General features: G+C 34.8%; 1 protein-coding gene across 4 annotated transcripts in view; it reads left to right on the top strand.

Annotated features, from left to right (window-relative positions):
- MAOA (monoamine oxidase A) overlaps positions 1 to 25,038 on the top strand; it is a 93,920-nt gene extending 68,882 nt beyond the window's left edge. For all 4 annotated transcript variants that reach the window (XM_074214145.1, XM_074214146.1, XM_074214144.1 and 1 more), the window contains 10 exons: positions 860 to 1,001; positions 4,670 to 4,819; positions 5,276 to 5,435; positions 6,094 to 6,190; positions 9,228 to 9,281; positions 12,314 to 12,371; positions 17,219 to 17,316; positions 18,548 to 18,659; positions 23,715 to 23,777; positions 24,238 to 25,038. In XM_074214145.1, coding sequence (XP_074070246.1) covers positions 860 to 1,001; positions 4,670 to 4,819; positions 5,276 to 5,435; positions 6,094 to 6,190; positions 9,228 to 9,281; positions 12,314 to 12,371; positions 17,219 to 17,316; positions 18,548 to 18,659; positions 23,715 to 23,777; positions 24,238 to 24,381 — 1,078 coding nt within the window. In that variant the 3' untranslated portion in view covers positions 24,382 to 25,038. The remainder of the gene's footprint in view (positions 1 to 859; positions 1,002 to 4,669; positions 4,820 to 5,275; positions 5,436 to 6,093; positions 6,191 to 9,227; positions 9,282 to 12,313; positions 12,372 to 17,218; positions 17,317 to 18,547; positions 18,660 to 23,714; positions 23,778 to 24,237) is intronic.
- The last annotated feature ends 331 nt before the right edge of the window (positions 25,039 to 25,369 follow it).

Raw genomic sequence — 25,369 nt, 5'->3', positions numbered from 1 at the left:
CACGTAAACTGTTTGTGATAGTATTAAGTTTGGGGTTGCAGATATACTTGCAGTTTGCTGGCTCTGTCACAGGTTCATATCTGCATCATGGGACCCCTTTTCCCTGAAGGCTTCTTAACTTCTCAGCATCATTTTCATTTCACAAAACTGTGATAGTGGGATGTTTGAATTTTGAGATTTTACTTGAAATTTCTACATCTTCCATAGTATAAACATGACCCATGAACTTGCCTTTAGACTAGAAACAGCAACTAGAAAGCCCATATCAAACTTTTGTCTTTGTAATCAACTAAGGATGATATTAAATTTATAAAATTTACAAAATAAAGTTTATTAAGATGTGAGGGAATGTGAGGGAATTTTTTAAAGGTTTTTGCAAGGCAAATGGAGTTAAGTGGCTTGCCCAAGGCCACACAACTAGGTAATTATTAAGTGTCTGAGGTCAGATTTGAACTCAGTTACTCCTGACTCCAGGGCTGGTGCTCTATCTACTGTGCTGCTTAGCTGTCCCTGAGGGAATATTTCAATTGCAAATATTTCTATTTTAGGCATTTTCATCCTCCAAAAATATGATTTGCAGACTAGTACTTTTGAATGTTTACTTACTCGAAGACTAGAGTATATGGGGCAAAGCCAAAGATTTTCTGAAAGCAGGTCAGACTTTGTTCCACTCTTACACTGGTCCCCCTTACTCCCCAAGTCCAATAGAGACATTAGGGGAAAGTAAGAAGAAATGTATTTTAGTGATGATAGAAATGTCAACTGAGACAAACGAGAATAGATGATTGATTATCTATAAAGGATCAAAGCGTTTAACATGCATGTGAACATGTATTTGGTCTTTGTTGTTCTTTGGCAGAACTGCCAGGCAATTTGCTTTTCTTTTTGTCAATGTCAACGTTACGTCTGAACCTCATGAAGTCTCTGCCCTCTGGTTCCTGTGGTATGTGAAACAGTGTGGGGGCACAACTCGAATATTTTCTGTCAGCAATGGGGGCCAGGTATGTAATGTCTTTCTTCTAACCATATTTATCTTTAAGTCTAGCTTTGTGACAGAATGATAGTGGTGTCTTAATGCCATCTTAATAGTCTGTGAGTGAATGGCAACTTGAACTTTCTAGTATGAGCTCTCTTCTTAAAAAGTAATTTCTAATTTTTAATTCTCCTCATTCCTTAAAAGAAAGATTTAAAACATTGAAAGATCTCATTTTTCCCCTTTGAGATTAACTTCTTAAAAGTTAGAGGTATGTATCCCATTTAACCTAGCTTTGCTTAATTCAGGATGTGTTTTCTCTCACTCCTTTATAAAGAGGTAGTAATATGAAAAACTTTGTCTGGAGCCAGAAGAACCTGAATTCAAATTTCAGCTCTGGTACATCTTTGCTGTGTGACCCTGTGCAAATGAATCTCAGGGCTCCAAGACAATTCTTTTAAAATTATACTGTGCAATTTTTTGTTATTATTATTTGGGGGAGGGTGTAGGGCAAATGGGGCTGGGTAGCCTTCCTGGGGCCACATAGCAGGGTGATCTGTGGGTGTCTGAGGCTGGATTTGGACCCTGATGCTCCTGGCTCAAGGACCAATGCTCTGTCTGCCACCCAGTCACCCCTACTATTATTACTATTTTATTTTATTTTGGGTCTTTTGTTTTCTTCGTTTTGGTTTTTGCAGGGCAGTGGGGATCGGGTGGCTTGCATGTCACATGTCTGGGTGATTGTTGGGTTTACGAGGCTGGATGTGGGCTTGAGTGCTCGTGGCTCCAGGGCTGGTGCTTCGTCCATTGCGCCACCTGGCCATACCTACAATTATTACTGTTATTTTTTAATTTTAATTTTTTTTCTCTCCCCCTTACTTTTTCGCCCAAGCAAGTCTATATTCATGGTGGGGAAGGGTATTTTGTTTACTCTTAAACAAGAATATTTTATTAATGTAAAAAAATTTGTACAAAATCAGAATAAAAATATTTTAAAAAATAAAAAAAAAAAGATTATATGTTGCAGAGAAGGTCCCCACCACAATGGTACAAGATATTTTCCTCACCTGGAAGTTCAACATATCAAATAATATTCTTATTTACCTGCTATGCTGTTTTCTTTAATATCTTAAATGGAGACTGTGAACTAAAGCAGTCTTTAATTCCCTAGTCAAATAACCCATGCCATCCATTAATCTATATTAAATCTTTTAAGTGGGTACTTCTATTTTCAGCCTCTCCATTTTGGCATAGCCAGTAAATGTGCACTTGATATTCATTGAAAATATTTTCAAGCCCCTTAGCATCATTATCCTATTTTAAGATTGTGTCTTTTTGAAGTTAGGGCAGCTAGGTGACAGAGTGGATAGAGTCAGGAGTCCTTTGAGTCAGGAGTCTGGCCTCAGACACTTGTCTCCTCCTTCTGTGTGACCTTGGACAAGTCACTTATCCCTGATTGGCTCACATCCAGGACCATCTCCAGTCATCCTGATTCATATCTGGTCACTAAACCTAGTTGGCTCTGGAGGAGAACGTGAGATTGTGACTTAGCACAGCCCCCCACTCACTTAAATCCAATTCTAGTTCGTGTCATGATATCACTTCCCTGATGTCATGGTCTTCTTCAAAAATAAAGGACAGGTATCTAAAATATTTAATCTCTTCTCCTAAATAGCTTATGACTAGAGTGTGTTCATTCCTCACTCTAGGGGCCTTTTCTATGAATTGTAGATTAATTGTAGAATTATGAGTAATAATTGTGTCTGGAAGCTTACAAGTGACTCCTCTCCCAAAGTAGTTTATAACTAGTTGGAAAACAAGATGAACCCTCATGAAATTATTTCATACCTATGTAATCAAAGAAATCTTTATTTTTACCATTAATTCCAAAAAATCAACATTTTAAATATCAGAATAAATAAGACACTTTAATGTCATCTTCATATATGTAATTTGAAGAAATAAAGCAAGAATGATCACTGCTTAGATTTTTCAGTTTTGAGTTAGCATCCTAAGTTCATATCCTCCATGTAATGTCAACTTATCCTTTCCCTATGTTTTTCATCCAAGGGTTTTTTCAAGTTGTAGCTATTATAGTAATCTTGAATTCAAATGCAGCCTCAGACACTAGCTATGTGACCCTGGGCAAGTCTTTTAACCCTGTTTGTCCCCATTTCCCCATCTGGAGAAAGAAATGGCAAATCACCCCAGTTTTTGCCAAGAAAATTCCAAATAAGTTCACAAAGTATTGGATACGACTAAAACAACTGATCAACAATAACCTATGATACTAGATGATTATAATTTCATTAGTTCTTCAAAATAACCCCCCCATTGATTTCTTTCTCATTAAAGAATTTAATTTTGTGTATTTGTGGTATTTAACTGTTTTGCTTTGCTTTGTGATAGGAAGAAGTAATGATTAAAATAGAACCCATTAGGTTCTTTGGCCATGTTAAAGAAGTAAATTGGTCGAAAAAGGCTGAGAATTTTTAATTCAGACAATTCCTTCAAGATATTACCTAAAAAATCAGAGAAATCTAAAGATGTCACCTTTAAGTTACTACATCAGTAAAATTTCCATTTCACTTTAGTATGGTAGACAGAACATTCGAACCTCTAGTCAGGAAGGCAGGATTCTTGTCCTACCATGGAAACTTAGTAACTGTGGGACCTAGACCAGATCATTTAATTTTCAATCTATTTCCTCATCTAAAAATGGGTATGTTGGGGCAGCTAGGTGGTGCAGTGGATAGAGCACTGGCCCTGGAGTCAGGAGTACCTGAGTTCAAATCCAGCCTCAGACACTTAATAATTACCTAGCTGTGTGGGCTTAGGCAAGCCATTTAACCCCATTTGCCTTGCAAAATCCTACAAAATAAAAAATAAAAATGGGTATGTTGATATTTTTCTTTAAATATTTTTGTTTGGGGCAGTGTCCTGAAAGAATTCTTTCTATAAGCTGTTAATGGTTGTTCATTGTTTTGAGTCATGCAAGTGGTGTTAAGTTAGATTGGAAGAGCCTTAAGAGAGGGAGTAAGCATAAATGAAGCAGGCACCAGTACTTTACAAATCTGAACTGAGCCTCACAACTCATGAGAGGTAGGTGGTTTTGTCCCCAGTTGAGTAAAATAGACACACACAGGTTAAGCAGTTTGCCAAGGTTCACACAGCTATTATATTTTTGAGGCCAGAATTCAAGTTCAGATCTTCCTGAGTCTATGTACCACTCAGCCCTTGACCCCTGAAAATAATGCTAATTCAGCTATCTATTGGAAAAGAGTACTGTTGATATCCAGGTGAGTCATTTAGATAACTAATTATGATTTAAGATATAAAACATCAAAAATCTGCTTCATTTATGTGTACATATTCCTATACCTATGCCCTAATAGTGAATCTTCTTGAGTAATTGTGACTAAATACATTTATCTTGGGGTAGCATCTTTCTGGTGATATACTTCTTGGAAAAAGCCTTTAGTCAAAGAAAGTTATGTGACTGGAGTGTGAACTCTGGGAGGCAGCTACTCAAACCAAAGTATGATTGCTGATTATTTTGTAATTTGGGTCTATGCTTACTACATGATCTTCCTCTGTTATATCCATTATTGATCTCATCGAGTAGGGTTTTTACAATGTGTGTTTTTGAATTTTTTTCTCTTCCATTTTCTTTCCTATCCTTCTCTCCTCTCTTAGGAAAGAAAGTTTATTGGAGGTTCTGGTCAAGTTAGTGAAAAGATCATGGAACTTCTTGGAGAACGAGTAAAGCTGGAGAAACCTGTCTGCTCTATTGATCAGTCAGGTGATACTGTCCTTGTAGAGACAACAACCCATGAGAGATATGAGGTAATTTCATTCAACCAAAGGAGCTTATTAATGGGTGATGTCTAATGCAGCTTCTAAATAAAGTAATGAGATATATTTGCTTTTCTTGCCTTATTTAAAACATCTTTACAACTCTTTTGACTGCTTGGTTAATACTGATTTGTACCTTTTTCATCATTTCCATTAGTACCTATAGTTACTCTTTCTTCTTTATGTTTTATTTTTCGAAATAATCTTACTTTAGATGTTGTTACATACTGTTCAGTGTTGGCCCTGGAGTTAGGAGTACCTGAGTTCAAATCCAGATTCAGACACTTAATAATTACCTAGTTATATGGCCTTGGGCAAACCACTTAACCAAAAAAAAAAAAAGAAAAAAAAGAAAAAAACTAAACTAAAAAAATGTAAAGAATTGTTTTTCTACCTTTCTCAAAAGACTGCAATCATAGTTGAGTTGATGTCATATGTATGTTTTAGTGCAGATATGTAATCAGTGCCATCCCTCCAATTTTGACTTGCAAGATCCACTTCCGACCAGAACTTCCATCAGAGAGAAACCAGTTAATCCAGCGTCTTCCAATGGGGGCCATCATTAAATGTGTGATGTATTACAAGGAAGCCTTTTGGAAGAAGAAAAGTAGGTTGCTCTTATTTATATACAAGTCATTTTAAGTGAGGGATCTGCTGTGGCAAGAACCAATGTATACATTGGACATAATTTTAAAAAAAGAAAAAATCCAACTAATTTAAATAAAAAAAAAAACAGATTTTCTAGTACTCTTTCATAAAATGATCCCATCCATTACTGGTGCCCTACATGCATATGGGATAATATATGCATACTTAATAAATGTTCGAATAAAAAGAAATTATTTAAAAGGAAAATGAGGACTATTTAAAGAGGAAAGTGAGACTAAATTAATAGCAGTACTTCCATTTTCCTAGTTCTGACACAAGTGTTGTCACTCTTTTTAGGACCAATGGAAAAAAAGTGACTTTTCTTTTCATACTTTTCCAATAGATCAACAAGAAAATGCACTAATGATCTAGAACAAGGAGATTGTTCTTGGTATATATTAGACAGAAATGTTTCTGAACAAGGAGACAAAATATTTCTCCCTCTTTGAGCAAAATTTTTCCATGAAATTAAGTATTTGTAATTAAGAGAGAATAAGTTGCAGATTTAAGAGTTTGCCATGTCTTTAGCAAATTGTGTTTGTATGTAATTATTCAGAACAATATTATCCATCTCTAGTTGTTTGTCATCATCTTGTTTTACTTTTCTTTCCAATAAGATTACTGTGGCTGCATACTCATTGAAGATGATGATGCTCCAATTTCAATCACCTTAGATGACAGCAAACCAGATGGATCTATACCTGCTATCATGGGGTAATAGTGAATTTTAAAATGTTTTGTTTTAAGAATTTATAAACTTTGTTGGGAAATGATATTTGTTACATATGGAGCTCAACTTGGGACTTCAGAAGGACTTCATTTGAATTCAGCAAATATTTATTCAGTGCATACTATCAGTAAGGCACTGTGCTGAGCCCTAGGAGACAAAGAGAAAACTGAAATGTATTCAGGATACAAAGTAAGCAGTTGTGGAAGTTCAGGAACACTGGGTGTGTGAAGTAGATGAGAAGCATCTTTGACATTGTAGGAGGTGGCATTTGAGAGAATCCTCACTGGAGATGGAGATGCTGAGAGAGAGAGAGAGAGAGGAGGATTTGAGAGGATTTCATGGAAGAAGGCAGAGGATGGAGGGTCATGTAGGGGGAAGAACAAATAGACTATGGAATCAGTCAAAAAAGATAGGCTAGAAAGGAGTTTCTCTTTGATCCTGAAAGGAATAGGCAGCCCCTGGAGTTTCAAGGAAGTTACATATATCTTTACCTTGAAGAATATCAGTTATGCAACCATGTGTGAAGAAGATGGATTGGAGAATGTTGGAAGAAATGGTCAGTGTGGAGGCTATTCTAGTAGTGCAGGAGAGTGATATTGAGGTCCTAAAGAAGACTGGTGACTGGCTGGAAAGGGAAGTGAGTTACAAGGCTCGACAACTGATTGGGTTTGGGTAGTAAGGGAACAAAAGCAAAGGAGTTTATATTTGATCTCTAGGAGAAATATAGATGCATTAGACTTTATAGAATGAGAGGAGATGAAGTGCTTAGGAAAAAATTCTCTTAGGAAAATTTCTGTGAGGAGGATGAATTGGAGCAATGACAAGAAGCAGGGAAAACAAGTAGCTATTATAATAGCCTAGGTGACTGGTGATGGGGGCCTAAAATAAAGTAATGATTGTCTGAATAGAAAGAAGGGAACAAGCAAAAGACATTTTGCAGTTAGAAAGTACAAGGTTTGGTAGCTAACTGCTACATGGAATGACTTTAAAGGATGACTTTGAAGTTGCAGACCTGAGTAACTGTAACTGGAAGGGTAACAGTGTCTTTGAGAAGGATGAGTTTATGGGAAAGATAATGAGATGTATTTTGGACATGCTGAGCTTGAAATGCATACCAGATATCCTATTCCAAACATCTGGTAGACAGTTGGAAATATGGAATTGGTTCTCAGGTGGCAGGCTAAAACTGAATATGTGGCTCTGGGAGTCATCTGCAAAGAGATGCTAATTGAACCCATCATGGAAACTATTGAGATCATGAAGTGGGAGAATGTAGGAAAAAAGAGTATACCCAAAATAGAGCCTTGGGAAACACCCACAATTACTGAGCATGACATAGATGTTGATCAAGAAAAGGAGAATGAAAGGAAATTATCAGATAAGTTGGAGAACCAAGAGGTAACAGTGTCACAAAATTCTGTAAAGAAGAGAGTTTTCAGAAGTGTGGCTTGATTCACACTGTCATTTGCTTCAGAGAGCTCAAGCAGGATAAAAATTGAGAAAATCTATTTGGCAATAAAGAAACTGCTCACCTGGGGAGAACAGCTTCAGCTCAGAAGCAGGTCAGAAGCTACACTCCAGAGGATTTAGAAGAGAGGGAAAGGAGGGGAGGCCCTAAGAGAGCAGACCTTTTTTTTTTTTTTTTTTTTTGTTTAGTTTTTGCAAAGCAATAGGGTTAAGTGGCTTACCCAAGGCCACACAGCTAGAGTGTCTGAAGCTGGATTTGAACTCAGGTAATCCTGACTCCAGGGCCGATTCTCTATCCACTGTGCCACCTAGTTGCCCCAAGAGTGGACCTTTTGCTCATTAGAGTAGAGGAACTTTTCCTGTCAAGTATTGAATCTTGGAATTTCTAGTTAAAAACCAAAGGGAAATAGGACTCTGTTTTCTTATCTTTGCTTCTTATTATTGCACCAGTGTGTAATTTGCAGAAAAAAAAGGATATCAGTATCTTATACTGATACTGAGTCTTGGCTAGTTGCCTGGTAGAGGACCATGGAAATATCTGTGCTTCTTCCTGCCCTGAGTATAACCCAGTGTGGCCCAAAGCAGCTCCAGATTAAGGGATTTCTAGTCTGAGGAGGAAGAGAAAAATCCTGATATACCTATCTGAGGAATAGATACCTCCCTTTCTAGTACTGTGGAATCTCTAAATTTCCCTTGCTTCAGGCTCTCAAAGACTAATTTTATTGGACACCAAGGAATTTATGTAAAAGAGGCTTGCTTGTGTCTGTCATATAATTGAGACCACATGTTTGACACCAGCAGGTAATTTTTCAAGGAGCCAAGGACCTTAGTTTTTATTTGTTTGTTTTTACCTAGATTCAACCTAGAAGGACACATTGCTCGGGCCCTTGAGGAGCCAGAGTAGAATTGGATTTAGAACTTCAAAGGCAAAAGCTTCCTGGGCTCTAAGCCCTTTCCTTAGTTGACTTCTGGCTCTGAAATTTTCTTTTGTAGTTTCACCTTGGGCAACTAACAACTCTGGACCTAATTAGATTCCTCCTCTCTAAATGAAGGAGGAAGACAATGACCCATAGAGTCTCTTTTATTCTAGTATCATAGTGGTCAATAATTCCTGAGTGTATCAAGATGAAGTAATGAAGAGTAAAATGAGTAGAACCAGGGAACACTGCATACAGTAACAGCAATATTGTTTTAAGAACTACTTTGAACAAATAAGTCATTTTGACCATTATAAATACCCAAATAAACTATAAAGGGTAGATAAAGAAAGATTTGTCTTCATCTTGAGAAAGAACTAATTAATAGAAATATGTACAGAATATTTATAAATACACACGTATGTATGTATTTGTAACTTAATGGTAGCCACCTATAGGACATGGGATGGGGGAAGGAAAAAGGAAAATAAATTTGCATGATAACTGTATTATATATTTAAAAGTAATAACAGATTGTACCTAAAAGTTTTGCAAACATGAGCAGTCATTTATTAAATGCTTGTTTTATTTCATAAATTAAAAATAAAAAAGTAAAAATTCATTTTTTTCTCATCAGGTTTATCCTTGCCAAGAAAGCTCATCAACTTGCCACCATTAGTAAAGAGCTAAGGTAAGAGTTGAATTTGAAAAAAATAAAAATAAAACAGGACTTTGGTTGGATTTTGTTGTTCAGATCTGTGATTTCAATATTGTAGGAAACCGCCATTCAGAAAACTCTCTAATCACACAAATCAACAACTGTTCCATGATTTAAAGTAGTGAGAAGCAATGTGGCTTCCTCTACGTAAGGAAGAACTAGGTGCATGATCTTTCTCTGACACTAAACAAGTCATCTTCATTTTAAATGGGTTACTTTGGATTGTTCCCATAGAAAGAGTGATGAATGAATCATGGACTGATTAAAGTTGCCAGGACAATACCTTATAAATCATCTCATGCAAACTTCTCTTCTGCCATAGACTATAAAGTTGAAAGGCAGAGTAATATAGGAGAACTTAAAGCAAAAGACTTAGATTCTTATCTATTTCAGATACTGTGAGAAAAATTTCTCATTTCTCTTATCTTCAATTTCCTCATCTCTAAAATGACAGTAGTAATACACTACTTAGCTCAAAGTAAGAAAAGTATTTTATAACCACTAAACGTGTAATTGATTTTTGTAAGCAGGTGCACCCATAGATATTTAAACATTTAATGAATATCTAGTCATAAATATTACAACTGATTGTTGTTATAGTTCTTTGTCCGTTTTAGTTATGACCCAGCCTTTTTGATCCTTTCAGGATTTTCTTGACAAAAATACTTAAATGATTTGCCATTTTCTTCTCCTTGCCTAATATTACAGATGAAGCACACAGAGTTAAGTGACTTATTCTGGGTCACCCACCTCGGGGGTCAGATTTGAACTCAGGAAGATGTCTTCCTGACTCCAGACTCAGCTTTCAATCCACTTTACCACCTAACTGCCTCTTTAAACTTATTATCATATATCAATTATGAATTTTATGTCTGTAAAGCTGTTAATTAACTTTGAAAGAGTTGATTTTAAAAATTCCAAAATGATAAAAGTGTGATTTTGAAGAGAACTGGTAGGAATGAAAGGATCTAGTTAAACTTTGGACTTAAAATTTTGGTAATATATACAATTCTAGAAGACTCTTTGAAAAGTACTTGCAAGAGTTACAGGCTTTAAAAAGGTTGCTTTGCTTTAATAAGGTTGGAAAACAATGAAAAACACTAGTAGTTTTCTTTTAATTTTACTGAGCTCATGTCAGAATTCTGATAGTGTAAATGACTCCGAATTATAAATGATTCTCTGAACTTAAGCAGTTTCTAGATGATTAGCCCATTTTCAGGATTTGCACATTTTTTGCAAATGTAAGCTAAACCATAATAATAATTACTTAAATCCAGAGATATTTTCATTTAGAAAGTTGATTCTTTTTACTGAAACTTTATTTTTATTTTTATATTTTTTTTCAATTACATGTAAAGATAGTTTCAATATTCATTTTTGTGCAAGATTTTGTGTTCCACATTTTTCTCTCTAATTCCTTCCCCTTCTCCCTCCCCAAGACAGCAAGCAATGTGATATAGGTATAAATGAATAATCATGTTAAACTTATTTCTATATTAGTCATGTTGTGAAAGAAGAATCAAAACAAAAGGGAAAAAAAACCATAAAAAAAAAAATAAAGCAAATTTAAAAAGTGGAAATAGTTTGTTTTAGTCTGCATTCAGACTCCATAGTTTTTTCTCTGGATGTGGATGGCATTTTCCATTACAAATCCTTTGGAATTGTCTTAGATCACTGTATTGTTGAGAAAAGCTAAATCTTTCATGGTGATCATCACACAATGTTGCTGTTAATATGTTATGTTCTCATGGTTCTTCTCACTTCACTCAGTGTCAGTTCATGTAAGTCTTTCCTGGTTTTAATGAAATTTGGATATCTGGTAAATGCTGATTATTGGTTGGTTGAAAATTAGTCACTACCTTCTCCACTAGGTAGATTTTGAATCTTGAAAACTATTAGGACTTCAGAAACTTATAATTCGAGCTAAAAATTCAATTCAACAAATACTCATTAAATAAGTATTACCTTGTACAATGTATCATTTAAGAGGATGCAGAAACAAAGTAAGCATCCCCACTTCCTGAAGTTTACATTCCACTGAAGAAGATACAGTATAAAGACAAATTGGTGTACTTTGAAGGGGTACAGGGAGATAACCATCAACAAAAAAAAGCTTCCTTAAGAAATTACCACCTATGTTGAGCCTTGAAAGAAGACAAGATTCTGAGGGGCAGAAATCAGAAGGGAATGGCCAATGTGAATAATCAAAAAGTGAAGAAATAAAGTGTCTTCTTCGTGCAATATTAAGCTTCTCAAAAATAAATGGTAATCATTGAAATCTTAGTGTGGTATTTTTAAAACAATAAGACATTCTATAATATTTAGCAATTATTAAAATTATGGGAACTGTAGTTATTAGTCTAGATTGAAAATATAAGCTTAATGATAATAAAATTTGTGATCAATCTAAATTCTAAAGGAAGGCTAGAGAAAATGAAGGTATAATCTTTAACATCTTGAAGTGGCATCATAGCAATTGGCTATGATCCTGAACAAACTTTTCTTTGGTATGTACCTCATTATTAAAACAGAATCCTAAATCAGGGGTTGGACCATTAGCATGCCTGAATCTGGTATTTTGTATGCACACTTTCAAATTTTAATTAAACCTTATCTTTATTATTTCAGACAAGAGTATAAGTTGTTGGAAGATAATCTCATTATCATGTATAGAACCTCAAAAACTTGTAGGAAGTATAACTACTTGTTCCCTCTTTGTCCAATAGTCATGCTTTGAAGGTTGATTTTTGAAGTAGGCAATACAGAAAAAAGAAATTCAAGGCCTGGACATCATCAAATTGAATAAGAACTGACATTATCATGTAGTAATTTTAATTACGAAAATGTATTTGTAATTTATTTAATTATTCATGCACTAAATTTGATTTGAATTCATGAATACGTAAAGAAAATAACTTGGAATTATTGATTCTGTTCTGTTACAAGTTATCAGAGCTTAAAATTTATGTTTTTCTTGTTTTTGCCATCTTTATAATTTCCTGTAGGAAGAGGAAAATCTGTGAACTTTATGCAAAGGTGTTGGGATCTCAAGAAGCTTTGCAAGTAAGCAATTATGTCTAAACTGTGGATATAGTCTCCTGCTTGATTGAGGTATTGAAGCAATGCATATGATAACTATCCCTTTAATGGGAAGTTTTATAAAGTGGTCTGTTTTTGAGGATTCATGTTAGCAATTAAAGGTAGTTAAAAATACTAAACTTTCCAAGTGCAAATAGTATCTGAGGTCATAAGATTCTTTATTAAAGGTTTAATTGGATGACTAACCATTAGACTAACCATTAAGTCCATCACTCTTAAGCATCTTTAGTTATTGTCTCAAAGAGTAGATTAGTTTAGTAGTTCCAGGAGGAATCACATACATATATTTTTCCCCCAGTCCTTAGTTCTACACTATAATTTCTTTTTTTTTAGGTGTTTTTTTTTTTTTTTTTTTGCAAGGCAAATGGGGTTAAGCGGCTTGCCCAAGGCCACACAACTAGGTAATTATCAAGTGTCTGAGACCGGATTTGAACCCAGGTAATTCTTGACTCCAGGCTCGGTGCTTTATCCACTGCACCACCTAGCCGCCCACTACACTATATTTTCTTATATTCATTTTCTTCCTTCTCCTTCCCTATTTCTTTCTTCCCCCTCAGTTAATTTTTTAAGAAAGAAAAGAAAATTCTTCAGCAGATATGTGAAGTCTAGTAAAACTAATATCTGCATTGATCATATCCAAAAATGTTTTAGTCTTTTTGGATTTTAATTTCATATTCATAACCTCTGACAGGAGATTAGTAGCATCTTTTTATTCTCAGTTCTCTGTTTCCACAATTTATCATTGGTCTTAGAATACCAAAGGCTTTCCCAAGAAGTTAGGCATTATGATATCTATCCTTTCAGTAGCATTCAGTAACCAAGAATCTCTTTTGTCTTGAAAGACATTCACAATAAGAATTTTAAGAAAATAAGTTAAAAACTATTACCAGGCAGTGGAGACAGGAGACCCAGTGGATAGACTGTTGGACCTGGAGTCAGGAAGACTCATCTTCCTGAGTTCATATCTGACCGCAGACAATCACTGTTTGAGCCTGGGCAAGTCATTTAATTATGCTTCAGTTTTCTCATCTGTAAAGTGACCTGAAGAAGGAAATGGCAAACCATTTCAGTATATTTGCCAAGAAAACCTCAAATGGGGTCATAAAGAGTTGGACACAATGGAAAAAATGACTAAATAACAGTGGTTACTAGTCATTGTGAAGCATTCTTGTGCTATGCAAACTTTAGGCCTTGCAGGTTCATTTCTTTTTAAGGAGTTAATAATTAGCTTTTTTCCCTATATTCTCTGTCCAACAAGTACAGGAATCTAGAGAACAAAATTAAGTTAAAAATAAAATCTAATTTGGGGCTCAGGTCTTCTAGCATTCCATTGACACACCCCTTTCAATAAATGCGAGAAAAGTTAGAGAGGACATCTCTATCTTCTTGAGCAGATATTTTTAACCATAACTGCCTTCATTCAAATATCATCCCCAGCAGGTCTTCACGCTTAGTAAAGCTTTCATTGAAGTAAGCTTTTCTCCAATTTCTCTAATCTCACATTTTCTTCCCTCCTACATTATGCTCAGTATTATTAATAATAATAGTTCAAATCCAGCCTCAAACTCTTACTGTCTATATGACTTACGTTAGCCTCAGTTTCCTTATGATGATCAAAATAGATAATGTCTGAAAGAAGCACTTATCAAAGGGTCTGGTACGTAATTGGTGCCATAAAAATGCTTAATCCCTTCCTTTAATAGTCTTTCACACCATCAATCCCACTCTTCTGGATATTTTCTTCTTTCTAGTTTTTTGATATAGTTCTCAGGTTACCTCCTAGGTCATTCCTTCAGGTCCAATTCCAAAGTCTTTTTTGCTGGATCTTCATCTAGGTCAATCCCCTTAATCATTGAACATTTGAATCCCAGCACTCTGTTCTGAGCCTTCCTCTCTTCTACCTCTAAATCATTTATTGTGTGATCTCATCAGCTCCCATGGATTCTGTTATCGTCTCCAAGAAGATGATTCTCAGATCTATTTATCCAATCCATTTCCAACTGTCTGTTAGACATCATGAATTGCATTTCCTATGGCTATTTAAACTCATTATATTAGATTGAACTCTGTCTTTCTTCCTTATTTCTTCCCTCATATCTTTCCATCTTCCTAATTTTCTTTAGTGGAAAGGACACCATTGTTTTCCCAGTTACCCAGATTCACAGCTCAGGTGTCACCTTCAACTCTTCATGCTCTTTCATCCTCAAGTCTAATCTGTTGTCAAGTCCTCTTGATTCTACCTTTGCAGTAGCTGTCGTATGTGCTCTCTCTTTTCCTGTGACACTATTACCCTCCTTGTGTAACTCCTTGTCACCTCACACCTGAATTATTTCCATAAGCTTTTGGCTGTTCTCTTGCCTCTAGTTTCTCCCTACTCCAGTCCATTATCCTCAAAGCTATCAAATTCAGCCTGATTATGTCATACCATATGCAATAAACTCTAGTAGCTCCCTGTCCCTCCACTCTTTTGTCAGGATTTTAAAGTTCCTGATAACCTTTTCTCTTGACTTTTTAGTCTTCTTAATGCTTTGCCTTGTTTTACAGATTCCAATCCAGTGACTCTGCTCTATGCACATTGTCCTTCCACAAGATGCTCCTAACTCTGCATTTTTACTGCTTGTCTCCTATGCTTGGAAGTTTCCCTTCTCATCTTGCTCCTGACTTTATTCAAGTCTCAACTAAAACTTCATTTTCTTCACAAAACATTGCCCCCAAGAGAGAAAGAGATAGACAGATAGATAGATAGATAGAGATGATAGATGGATGGATGGATGGATAGATGGTTTTTCTGTAGCTGTTTGCAAGTTGATCTACCATATTTTAATGTAAGCTGCTTAACATAGGTTGTACATGGGAACTCATGAAAAATATTTTTTCCATCCTAGTCATATTGTGAAAGAAAACACAGATCTTCTCCCAGTTCTTCATGATCTCTCTGTTCTGTATGATATCACCAAAATCATTGACTATGATGCATAAATTATATCTCCCAGTTTAGTGGAAAATATAAGTCATCCAGATCTTCTTAGTATCTCCTTATTTATCTTGGTTTTAAGTTTGCATTAACCATTAATTCATGTTCTAAAGATCATTATCCTTAGAAGAGAAAGTAAAACAAAAATGAATCAGTTATGTTGTCCTTTCATTGTTAGTTATCATCATTGCATTCAAGTCATCATCCTTACACCCTTTTTTCCAATATAGATTTTTAAAAATAAGTTTTTGTTATTAGCCAGCTCAGTCTAGTTCTCCTGACTCTCTTCTTGGGATAGTCTACACTTTTGATGTTACTATGTGGTACAATGGATAAAGCAGTTAGTGTTCAGCATATCTATTTGGATATCACCTCAATACACTTATTAACCACTGCCTCTGGGCAAGTAATTACCCCTTTTAGCCTCACTTTCTTCATCTATCAAACTGAGATGATAACAGTGTCACCTGTCCCAGAGTTGTGAAGATCAAACAAGATAATTTTTGTAAACAACTTTGCAAGCCCAGATTAAATAGTTAACTATTGATATCATTATTCATCCTTTGCCTCCTACCCTTGTTTCTATCTTCTTTGTATCTTTTAAAATAGGTTGATTCATTCCCTGAACAAATCACATAATTCTCTTTAAACATCTTCCTCTTTTAAACCTCCTTATACTGATTTGTGTGTGTGTGTATATGTTTGTGTTTGTGTGATTTTAGAATTTAATTCTTCAGAGCTTCCCAGTTCTCTTGGTAGGATTTTCCTATATAGAATTTTAAGTTACAGGATCTTAGCTACCATTCTTTCTTTAAATGCTCTCCAGGAATCTAAAAGATAACATAAGATTAAGCCTGACTTTCTTCTATAACAGATTTAAATATGGGATGATCACTCCCCTCTAAAAGTCTCTTCATGACTACCAAAACTCAGTTCCTCCTTTGAAAGTGAGAAGCAGGGACGGCTAGGTGGCTCAGTGGATAAAGCACCAGCCCTGGAGTCAGGAGTACCTGAGTTCAAATATGGTCTCAGACACTTAATAATTACCTAACTGTGTGGCCTTTGAGCAAGCCACTGAACCCCACTTGCCTTGCAAAAACCTTAAAAAAGTGAGAAGCAAATGTAGAATAATTTATTTTTCTTCTGCCTTTTGAAAGATGAGGTAAAGCAAAAAAATATTTAGTTTCTTTTTTGACATGGAGATACTCAGATAATTGAAATCTTCTCTCACAACTATAATTATATTTCTTTGTTGTCAGTACTTTGATTTTTTCCTAGAGCTCCTAATCTTTTCGGTCCTTCTGCCTAGATTTTCTGTGGTATATGTATATTACAATGACCTTATCAAGTCTGTTAACCCAAATATCTCCCCTCCTCAAATGCTTGCTTTGATTTCCTTACATCAGGTAATCTCCTTATTCCTGTATCCCAATCCCCCTGCCCATCTCCCATATATACATATATATATATTTACTTTTTTATCTTTGTTAATTTTGAACAAGGTTTGTCCTTTCAGACAGTATTCTCGTTATCCCACATACACACACCCTCAAATATCCATAAAGTTAAATTGATTGGCATCCATATATAAACCCATGCCTTCTGACATTGAGTTCATAGCTCTATTAATACCATCCTACTCCTCTTCAAGGTTACAGTATGGATAAAATTTGAATGTTCACCATTCTGTCATTTGACATAAACATAAATCTTATCACTGAATGCTACAGAATATTGAGATGGATTTTGTTATTCTTATTATTGGGAATAGATTGTTTTCCTTAATTTCATAATTTCAGCTTTTTTCCTATTGTACCATTTCCTATAAATCTTGTAGCCAGTACATTATGAGGAGAAGAACTGGTGTGAAGATCAGTATTCTGGAGGCTGCTACACGGCCTACTTTCCCCCAGGGACCATGACTCAGTATGGAAGGTAAAAATAAAGAACTTTCTTTTAGAAATGCAAAAGCAGTAAGGTTAAGGGCTAAGAAGATAAATAAAATTAAAAAAGTAATCAAAGATTTTATGGTTTTTAGTGCATCTATGAATATGTAAATCTAGGAGCCTTGGTATCAATTTTTTTCTAGTTTTGTAAATAGTCAAAGTATAGTAAAAAAATTTTGCTTGGTTTTTTGGGGGGGAAAGAAAATCATGATATTTGAAAATGATGATGAAATAATTTTTCCCCCATAAAAATAAAATAAAACCCAATAAAATAACTTGTTTACAGGACCCTAGACAACAGCAAAGTAACTTGAGAAGACAAAATATATTTTCTTTCAGAGAGGGTAACCAGCTAACAAAAGAATTGGAGCAGGATAATTGAAATCAAGGATTGCTAGATTGGAAAGTAGAAAAGCATAGAGCCTTAGGAAAAGAGAAGAAAGCAGTTAAGAATCCTATTCTGCCCATTCTTCTTCCTTATTCTCTTTGCCAAGGAACCTTCCCATATGTGAAATATCCCCCATGGCTTCAGTTACCAGGAGAGGGTCTTTAACTTGATAGAGCATCAGCAGGCCCTTCCGTTGCCAGAACTGCCATCTTGCTGTGTTTGTATTCCCCCAACCATTTATTGCTCTTTCCCTGCTCACCCCAAACTTTGGCAATGAGGCATTTAAAAAATTTTATTTAAGGCAACGGGGTTAAGTGACTTGCCCGAAGTCACATAGTCAGGCAATTATTATGTGTCTGAGTCCGGAGTTGAATTCAGGTCTTCCTGACTCCAGGGCCAGTGCTTTATCCACTGTACCACCTAGCTGCCTCTGCAATAAGGCATTTTTAAGGAATTTATCACCTTAAAAAGCAGGGGGACCCCACTTGTTTGTTGTCATCAGTTTATTATTGGCACAATCATATAGCCTAAGGAGTGAGAGAGATAAAGAGATTTATTTCCCTAAAGTAATGATGCTTGTTGAAAATAGATTCCTTTTGAAGATTCCATAATGCATTTTTGACTACATAGAGAGTGAGGCTTACCTCCAGCTACTTGATAATTTGATTTTAACATAACTTGGTGTTTTTACCTCTAGCTGAAAACCAGGGAGGTTATTTGTTTTTTTTTTTAAATAATTGAACATGCCCCCCCATCTCCATTGTGAATGCATTAATTGACTCTTGTCATTTTCCCAGGAAACACTTTTTGACTTCTCATATTCACTTTGAAGGGTTATCCGCCAGCCAGTTGACAAGATTTATTTTGCTGGGACAGAGACAGCAACCTATTGGAGTGGATACATGGAAGGAGCTGTGGAAGCTGGAGAAAGAGCAGCTAGAGAGGTATATAGAAGAGAAAATGGAATAATGCACTATACATCATTCTCATGTTAGTTTGCATTTCTATAACAGTTGTTCATTTATAAGATACTTTCCTTACAGCCTGTTGCAACAGATTGTATAAATATCTGTTTTACAAATGAAGAAACTGAGGCACACGCATTTTGTGACTAGCCCAATGTTGTAGAAATATTTAAATTTTTTAAAAAACACAGGATTCTAATTCAGATCCCCATTTCTACTTTTCATCTTCCCACATTACGCATTTGTGTTTTATGAATAAGGAAAGGTCAAGAGTCTTCTTCTTCAGAGCCCAGAGAGAAGGGGGAAATGGGTTTATAGCATAGAGAGATTTTAGTTGTAAAGGAAGTAATTGAGAGAGAATGTTCAATGTTACTTTACCTCAATCTTCTCAAAGTAGAAAGAAGCAAAAATTACTTATGTAGAGAAATGGAATGGATTTAAAATATAGATATTGATTTGAGAATGATGTAAAATTTTTTAGAACATCTACACTGGAAAATTTGAGGGAGTGCCAAAAAGATTGCTCTTAATATTTTTAAATATATAAAATATATAGAATTATAAAAGAAAACAGGGATATCAAATTATTATCAACAATTTTTTAAAAACAAGTTCACAGAGCTTATTTTTAAAACTTCTGTTATCTCTAAAACATAAAATCAGAATCATCCCAGATATACAGACTTAGCAGAATGATTAAACAAAGACTGTAGAAATATATAGTTACCATGCAATATCAGTATATGTTATGGTATATAAATATATTGTACTTTGTGTACTATAGTTATTTATCTAATCTACATTAATTAACATGATATATGCTATTGCTCCATATGTGGTGTGGGAAGGCAGCCCTGAGTTTTTGAAAACTATATGCTGGGGAAACAGATCAGACAAGCTAGAAAGTCCTTCCAAGCTAGAACTTATCAGCATTTCAAGTAAATAGTTAGATGTGGTTGGCTATGGATATTATAAGGACAACCAAGATTAAATCTAATAAAAGAAATTCATCACCAGAAGACTAGTATTTTTTTAAAAAAAAATATTTTTTTCACTTAACATGTAAAAATAATTTTTATCATTTATTTTAAAAATTTTTGAATTTTAAGTTTTCTCTTTCCCTTTGTCCCCCCTTCCCCTTCTCTTTGAGAAGGCAAGCAATTTAATATAGGTTATATATAATCAGTCATACAAAACATTTCCATATTAGCCATGCTGTGAAAGAAAATACCAACCCTTCCCCCAAAAAATATGCTTTGAACTATATTCAGGCTCCATCAGTTCTTTCTATGGAGGTGGAGAATATTTTTCTTCATAAGTCTTTCAGAATTATCTTGGATCGTATTTTTTAGAAAAACTAAGTCATTCATAGTTGAACATCTTTCAGTATTGTTGTTACTGTGTATAGTGTTTTCCTGGTTTTGCTCACTTCACTTTGCATAAATTCATCTTAGTTTTTCCGGGTGTTTTAGAAAATCCTCCTGTGCATCATTTCTTATAGTATGAGTATTCCATCACAATCACATACCTCAACTTGTTCAGGCATTCCTCAGTTTATGGGCATCCTCAATTTCCAATTTTTTGACAATGAAAAAAAATGCTACTATAAATATTTATATATATAGGTCCTTTTCTATTAAAAAAAAATTTCTTTAGGATATAGAACCAGTAGTGGTATTGATTGACCAAAGTATATGGGGACATTGCTTTCCAGAATCAGTTCACAACTCCACCAATAGAACATTTATGTTCCAATTTTTCTACCCATCCAACATGTCATTTTCCTTTTCTGTCATATTAGTCAATCTCGTAGTTGGTGAGGTGATACTTTAGAGTTGTTTTAATTTACATTTCTCTAATCAAGTAGTGATTTAGATCATTTTTTCATGTGACTATAGAAGGTTTTGATTTCTTCATCTGAAAACTGTTTATTCATATCTTTTGACCATTTATCAATTAGGGAATGCCTCATTCTTACTTTTTTCCTCTATATGTTTGAGAAATGAAACCTTATCAGAGAAACTTACTATAAATGTTTTTCCCATATTTCTCATTTCTTTATAATCTTGGCTGCATTGGTTTTGTTTGTGCAAAATCTTTATGGTTTAATAACTCAAAATAAGCTATTTTATATCTAATAATGCTCTTTTTCTCTTGTTTGGAAATAAATTCTTCCCTTCTCCTATACTTCTCTGATTTGCTTATAATATCATCCTTGATGTCTAAATCATTTATACATTTTGACCTTATCTTTATTTATAAATAAGATGTTGTTCTAGACTTAATTTCTGCCCAACAACTTTCTAGCAGTTCTTGTCAGATGGGAGTTCTTGTCCCAAAAGTTGTGATCCTTTACTACTCTTTGATTTGTGTACAAATCTGTTGCACTTATCCATCATTCTTTTGCTTTGCCAGCACCAGATTGTTTTTATTGCTTTGTAATAGAGTTGAAAGTCTGATCCTGCTAAACAACCTTCCTTCACATTTTTTTCCATTAATTCCCTTGATATTCTTTATCTTTTTTCTTCCAGATGGATTTTTTAAACTTTTTTTTCTAACTGAGTTTTTTGGTAGTTTGATTGGCACAGTACTGAAAAGGTAATTTAATTTAGGTAGAATTGTAATTTTTATTATATTGTCTTGGTCTATTTTTCCATTTGTTTAGATATGACTTTTTTGTGTGAAAAATGTTTTGTAATTGTGTTCATATAGTTCCTGGAATGTCAAAGATTTAATATTGTCTACCGTTACATTAACTGGAATCTTTCTGGAATTTCTAATGTTGAACTTTGTTGGTAATAGATACAATGCTGATAATTTATGTGGGTTTATTTTACATCCTTCAACTTTAAGTTGTTAATTATTCCAACTAGCTTTTCAGCTGATTCTCTAAGATTCTCAAAGTCTTCCATCATATCATCTGCCATGAGTTTTAGTTCCTCATTGCCTATTCTAATTCTTTAAATTTCTTTTACTTAACATTTATCTTTTCCTTTAAAAATTTGGATGCTATCCCATTTGGTGCATATAAGTTTAATATTGATATTGGCTCATTAAAGTATGTTTTAGCAAAATGTATATAGTTTCCTTTCTTATTTCTTTTAATTAGGTCTATTTTTGCTTTTTGCTTTGCCTGAATTCATAATTGCTCTGCCATTGCTTTTTTCCTTTTAACTTAGCTGAAGCATAATAGATACAGCTCCAGCCTCTTTTCTTTACTCTGTATATGTCTCTGCTTTAACTATGTTTCTTTTAAATGACATATTATAGGATTCTGAGTTTTAATCCTCTTTGTTGACTACTTTTTTATGGGTGAGTTTATCCCATTCTAATTCATAGTTAAGATTTCTAGCTATCTATTTTCCTTCTATTTTTATCCTGTTTATTCTTCTCTCTCTCTCTCTCTCTCTCTCTCTTTCCTTTCACTCTGTCCTTCCTCAAATCTTTCTTCCCTTCTATCAGTCCCCTAACTTATCTTGCCCCTTCTCTTACTTCCCTGTAGGGTAAGATAGATTTATGAATCCAGTTGAGTGTGTATGTTATTCCCTTTTATAGCCAATTCTAATGAGAGGAAGATTCAGGAGTTGCCTGCCACTCCCCTATCTTTCCTCCCATTGTGAAAACTTTTGTGCCTTGGTTTTTTTTTTAGGTTTTTTTAAGGCAGTGGGGTTAATTGACTTGCCCAATGCCACATGGCTAGGTAATTATTAAGTGTCTGAGGCCGGATTTGAACTCAGGTACTCCTGACTCCAGGGCTGGTGCTCTATCCATTGTACCACTTAGCTTCCCCGATTTTGTGCCTCTTTTATGTGAGATAATTTACCCCATTCTACCTTTCCCTTCCCCCTTCTCTCAGTGAATCCCTTTCTTACCTTAATTTTGATTTTTTAAGAAAGAATATTATCCAATTATAGTCAACTCACCACCTGTGGCCTCTTGTCTTGTGTTCTCCTAACTGTCCTAAATACTGATAAGGTTCTTAGAAATTATAGATATAATCTTTGTACATGGGAATATAAACATTTTAATCTTATTGAATACCCTTATGATTTCTATTTCCTATTTACCTTTTTATTTTTCTCTTGAGTCTTATATTTGAAAATCAGATTTTCTGTTCAGCTCTGATCTTTTCATGAGAAATACTTGAAAATCATTTATTTCATTAAATGTCCATTTTTACTTGAAGGATTACATTTATTTTTACTGAGCAGGTAATTCTTGGTTGTAATTCTAACTCCTTTGTTCTCTAAAACATCATATTCCAAGTCCTCCAATCTTTTAATGTAAAAGCTACTAAATTTTGTATTGTTTCCTTCTGGCTATTTGAAGTATTCCAGCTCCTGGAATTTGACTGGAACAGTCTGATACATTAGTTGGATTTTATGGGGTAAAAGAGAAATATAAAATATTCTAGGAAAAATCTAAAGGTTGAAATTATTTTCAGTTGAGGAAGTTTTAGGGAGGCTTCATGGAGGAGGTGGTATTTGAACTAAATCATGAAAAAAGAAAATATCAACAGGCAGTGATAAGAAGGGAATGTAATGTGAAATAAAGAATGTCCTGAATAAATGAATGGATTAAATCATGCAGATCTAAATCAGAGAGCAGGATTGAATCAATTTAAATATATCTATATCTATTTTCTTAAATACATGTGTATATTGTGTGTGTATGTGTGTATATGTGAAATAAGGGGCAAACCTAACAGTTAGTGACACTCTAACTTCATTGATATTAGCCTCTTACTTGACTGGGCCAATTCTACTCTCAACTTTTAGATTTTTCCTCGAATATTTCATAGTTTTACCCCATCTTTTACCCTATCACATTCAACCAATATATCAGAATTGTTTTTTCATATGTTGTGCCTTGTCCTTGCCTCCTTCAGATTAAACTGTCAAACTCAGGATCCTTGAGGATAGGGGGTTCATTTTTGTAACACTACCCCTAGAAAAGTATCTTACATATCATAGACATGTATATGAAATAAATGAATGAATGAATTCAGTAATACTTAATAGTATTTCCTTTTAGGTATTGAATGCCTTGGGGAAGGTGCCAAAAAAAGACATTTGGGTACCAGAACCAGAGTCAAAGGTAACAGTCTTCTTTCTTTCTTTCTTTCTTTCTTTCTTTCTTTCTTTCTTTCTTTCTTTCTTTCTTTCTTTCTTTCTTTCTTTCTTTCTTTCTCCTCCTCCTCTTCCTCCTCCTCCTCCTCCTCCTCCTCCTCCTCCTCCTCCTCCTCCTCCTCCTCCTCCTCCTCCTCCTCCTCCTCTTCTTCTTCTTCTTCTTCTTCTTCTTCTTCTTCTTCTTCTTCTTCTTCTTCTTCTTCTCTCTCTCTCTCTCTCTCTCTCTCTCTCCTCTCTCTCTCTCTCTCTCTCTCTCTCTCTCTCTCTCTCTCCATTTTTTTCTTTCTTCTTCTTCATTTCTCTAACCATACCTAATATCCCAGGGGAAACTCTGGGATTATTGAATACCATGAAGTATTCTAGTGCCTTGCCTTCTTTGTCCCTCTTTTTGGAGCCTGACAGATGTCCTCTTGTCGTCTTTCATCCAGGACGTTCCAGCCCTAGCAATCAACTCCACCTTTTGGGAGAGAAATTTACCATCAATTCCAGGCCTGCTGGTGGCTTTTGGAGTGTCCTCTTCCATAGTTGCCCTCTGTCTGATGATTTGGAAATTCAAGAGACTCACACGATAGATTCTAGAATTTCATTTTCATGCTTCCTATTTCTTCCTTCCCAGTACCATCAACAGGAAAACCTGGAAAAATTAAATGTGGTAATGTTGGACCCTATTTTTGTGCACTGGATTTTACAAGTCAGTTTTTCCCCTGTCAGTGTTAAAGTCATCCCCCAAAACAAAACAAAGCCAAAAAAAAATCACATTCAGTTTCAGTAGGAGCAAGGTATTTCTCATCACTTGTATGTGGAGATTAATTTGTATTCATTGATAGAATAAAACACAGTGTTAGATTTTGAATTTCAGAAAATTCAAAGTCTTAAAGGAAAGCTTTTAAAGATCAGATGTTCATTAGAAACACTTCTATTTCCTGATTTCTCTTTTAAAAAATAAGAACACCTTATGATTTCATAAATAAATTTCTTTTTAACCTTCTCTCTGTAATGACTCCATAAGTTAAGGATCAATCCTGTGAAATAATCATCTCCGCATGAAGACTGGCCTGAGGGTCAGATGGCAGTGGTGACTAAACTATATTGTTGGGGTCCCTCTTTTCCTCTTTGGGGATTAGGGTGTTTCTAGAGCCCTCTATTCACAGAACTTCCTGCAGTTGAGCAGGCCTCCTTTCTTTCAATCATTTTAATATGGTACTAAAAATTAAAAAGTTGGAATTCAATGTGTGTTTAGAAGCACATCTCTTATTCATCTGCTGTTGAGAATGCCATTCCATTTCTGATTTCCATGAATTGTCTTATGATGTGGTCTTCTCTTTTGCCAAGTAGATGTGTGCGTGTATGTGTGTCCGTGCGTGTGTGTATGTGTGTGCGTGTGTGTGCATGTGGTGTGGTTATGTGTTTTTCTCTGCTGCTAGAGAAGTACTGTTTTAAAGTGTTGCACTGGTTGATAGGATAAAAACTGAATAGAATCTTTATTAGTCCAAATCAGAATTTTTCAAAAGAATTATAATTAATGTATTCTTAGAGATAAAAGCAATATTCCCTCCTCCT

The sequence above is a fragment of the Macrotis lagotis genome, chromosome 1 (genome assembly GCF_037893015.1).
Source record: "Macrotis lagotis isolate mMagLag1 chromosome 1, bilby.v1.9.chrom.fasta, whole genome shotgun sequence".
In the NCBI taxonomy this organism is placed as follows: domain Eukaryota; kingdom Metazoa; phylum Chordata; class Mammalia; order Peramelemorphia; family Peramelidae; genus Macrotis; species Macrotis lagotis.
Note: the sequence above shows the minus strand (reverse complement) of the source record. Positions and strands in the feature narration are given on the sequence as shown.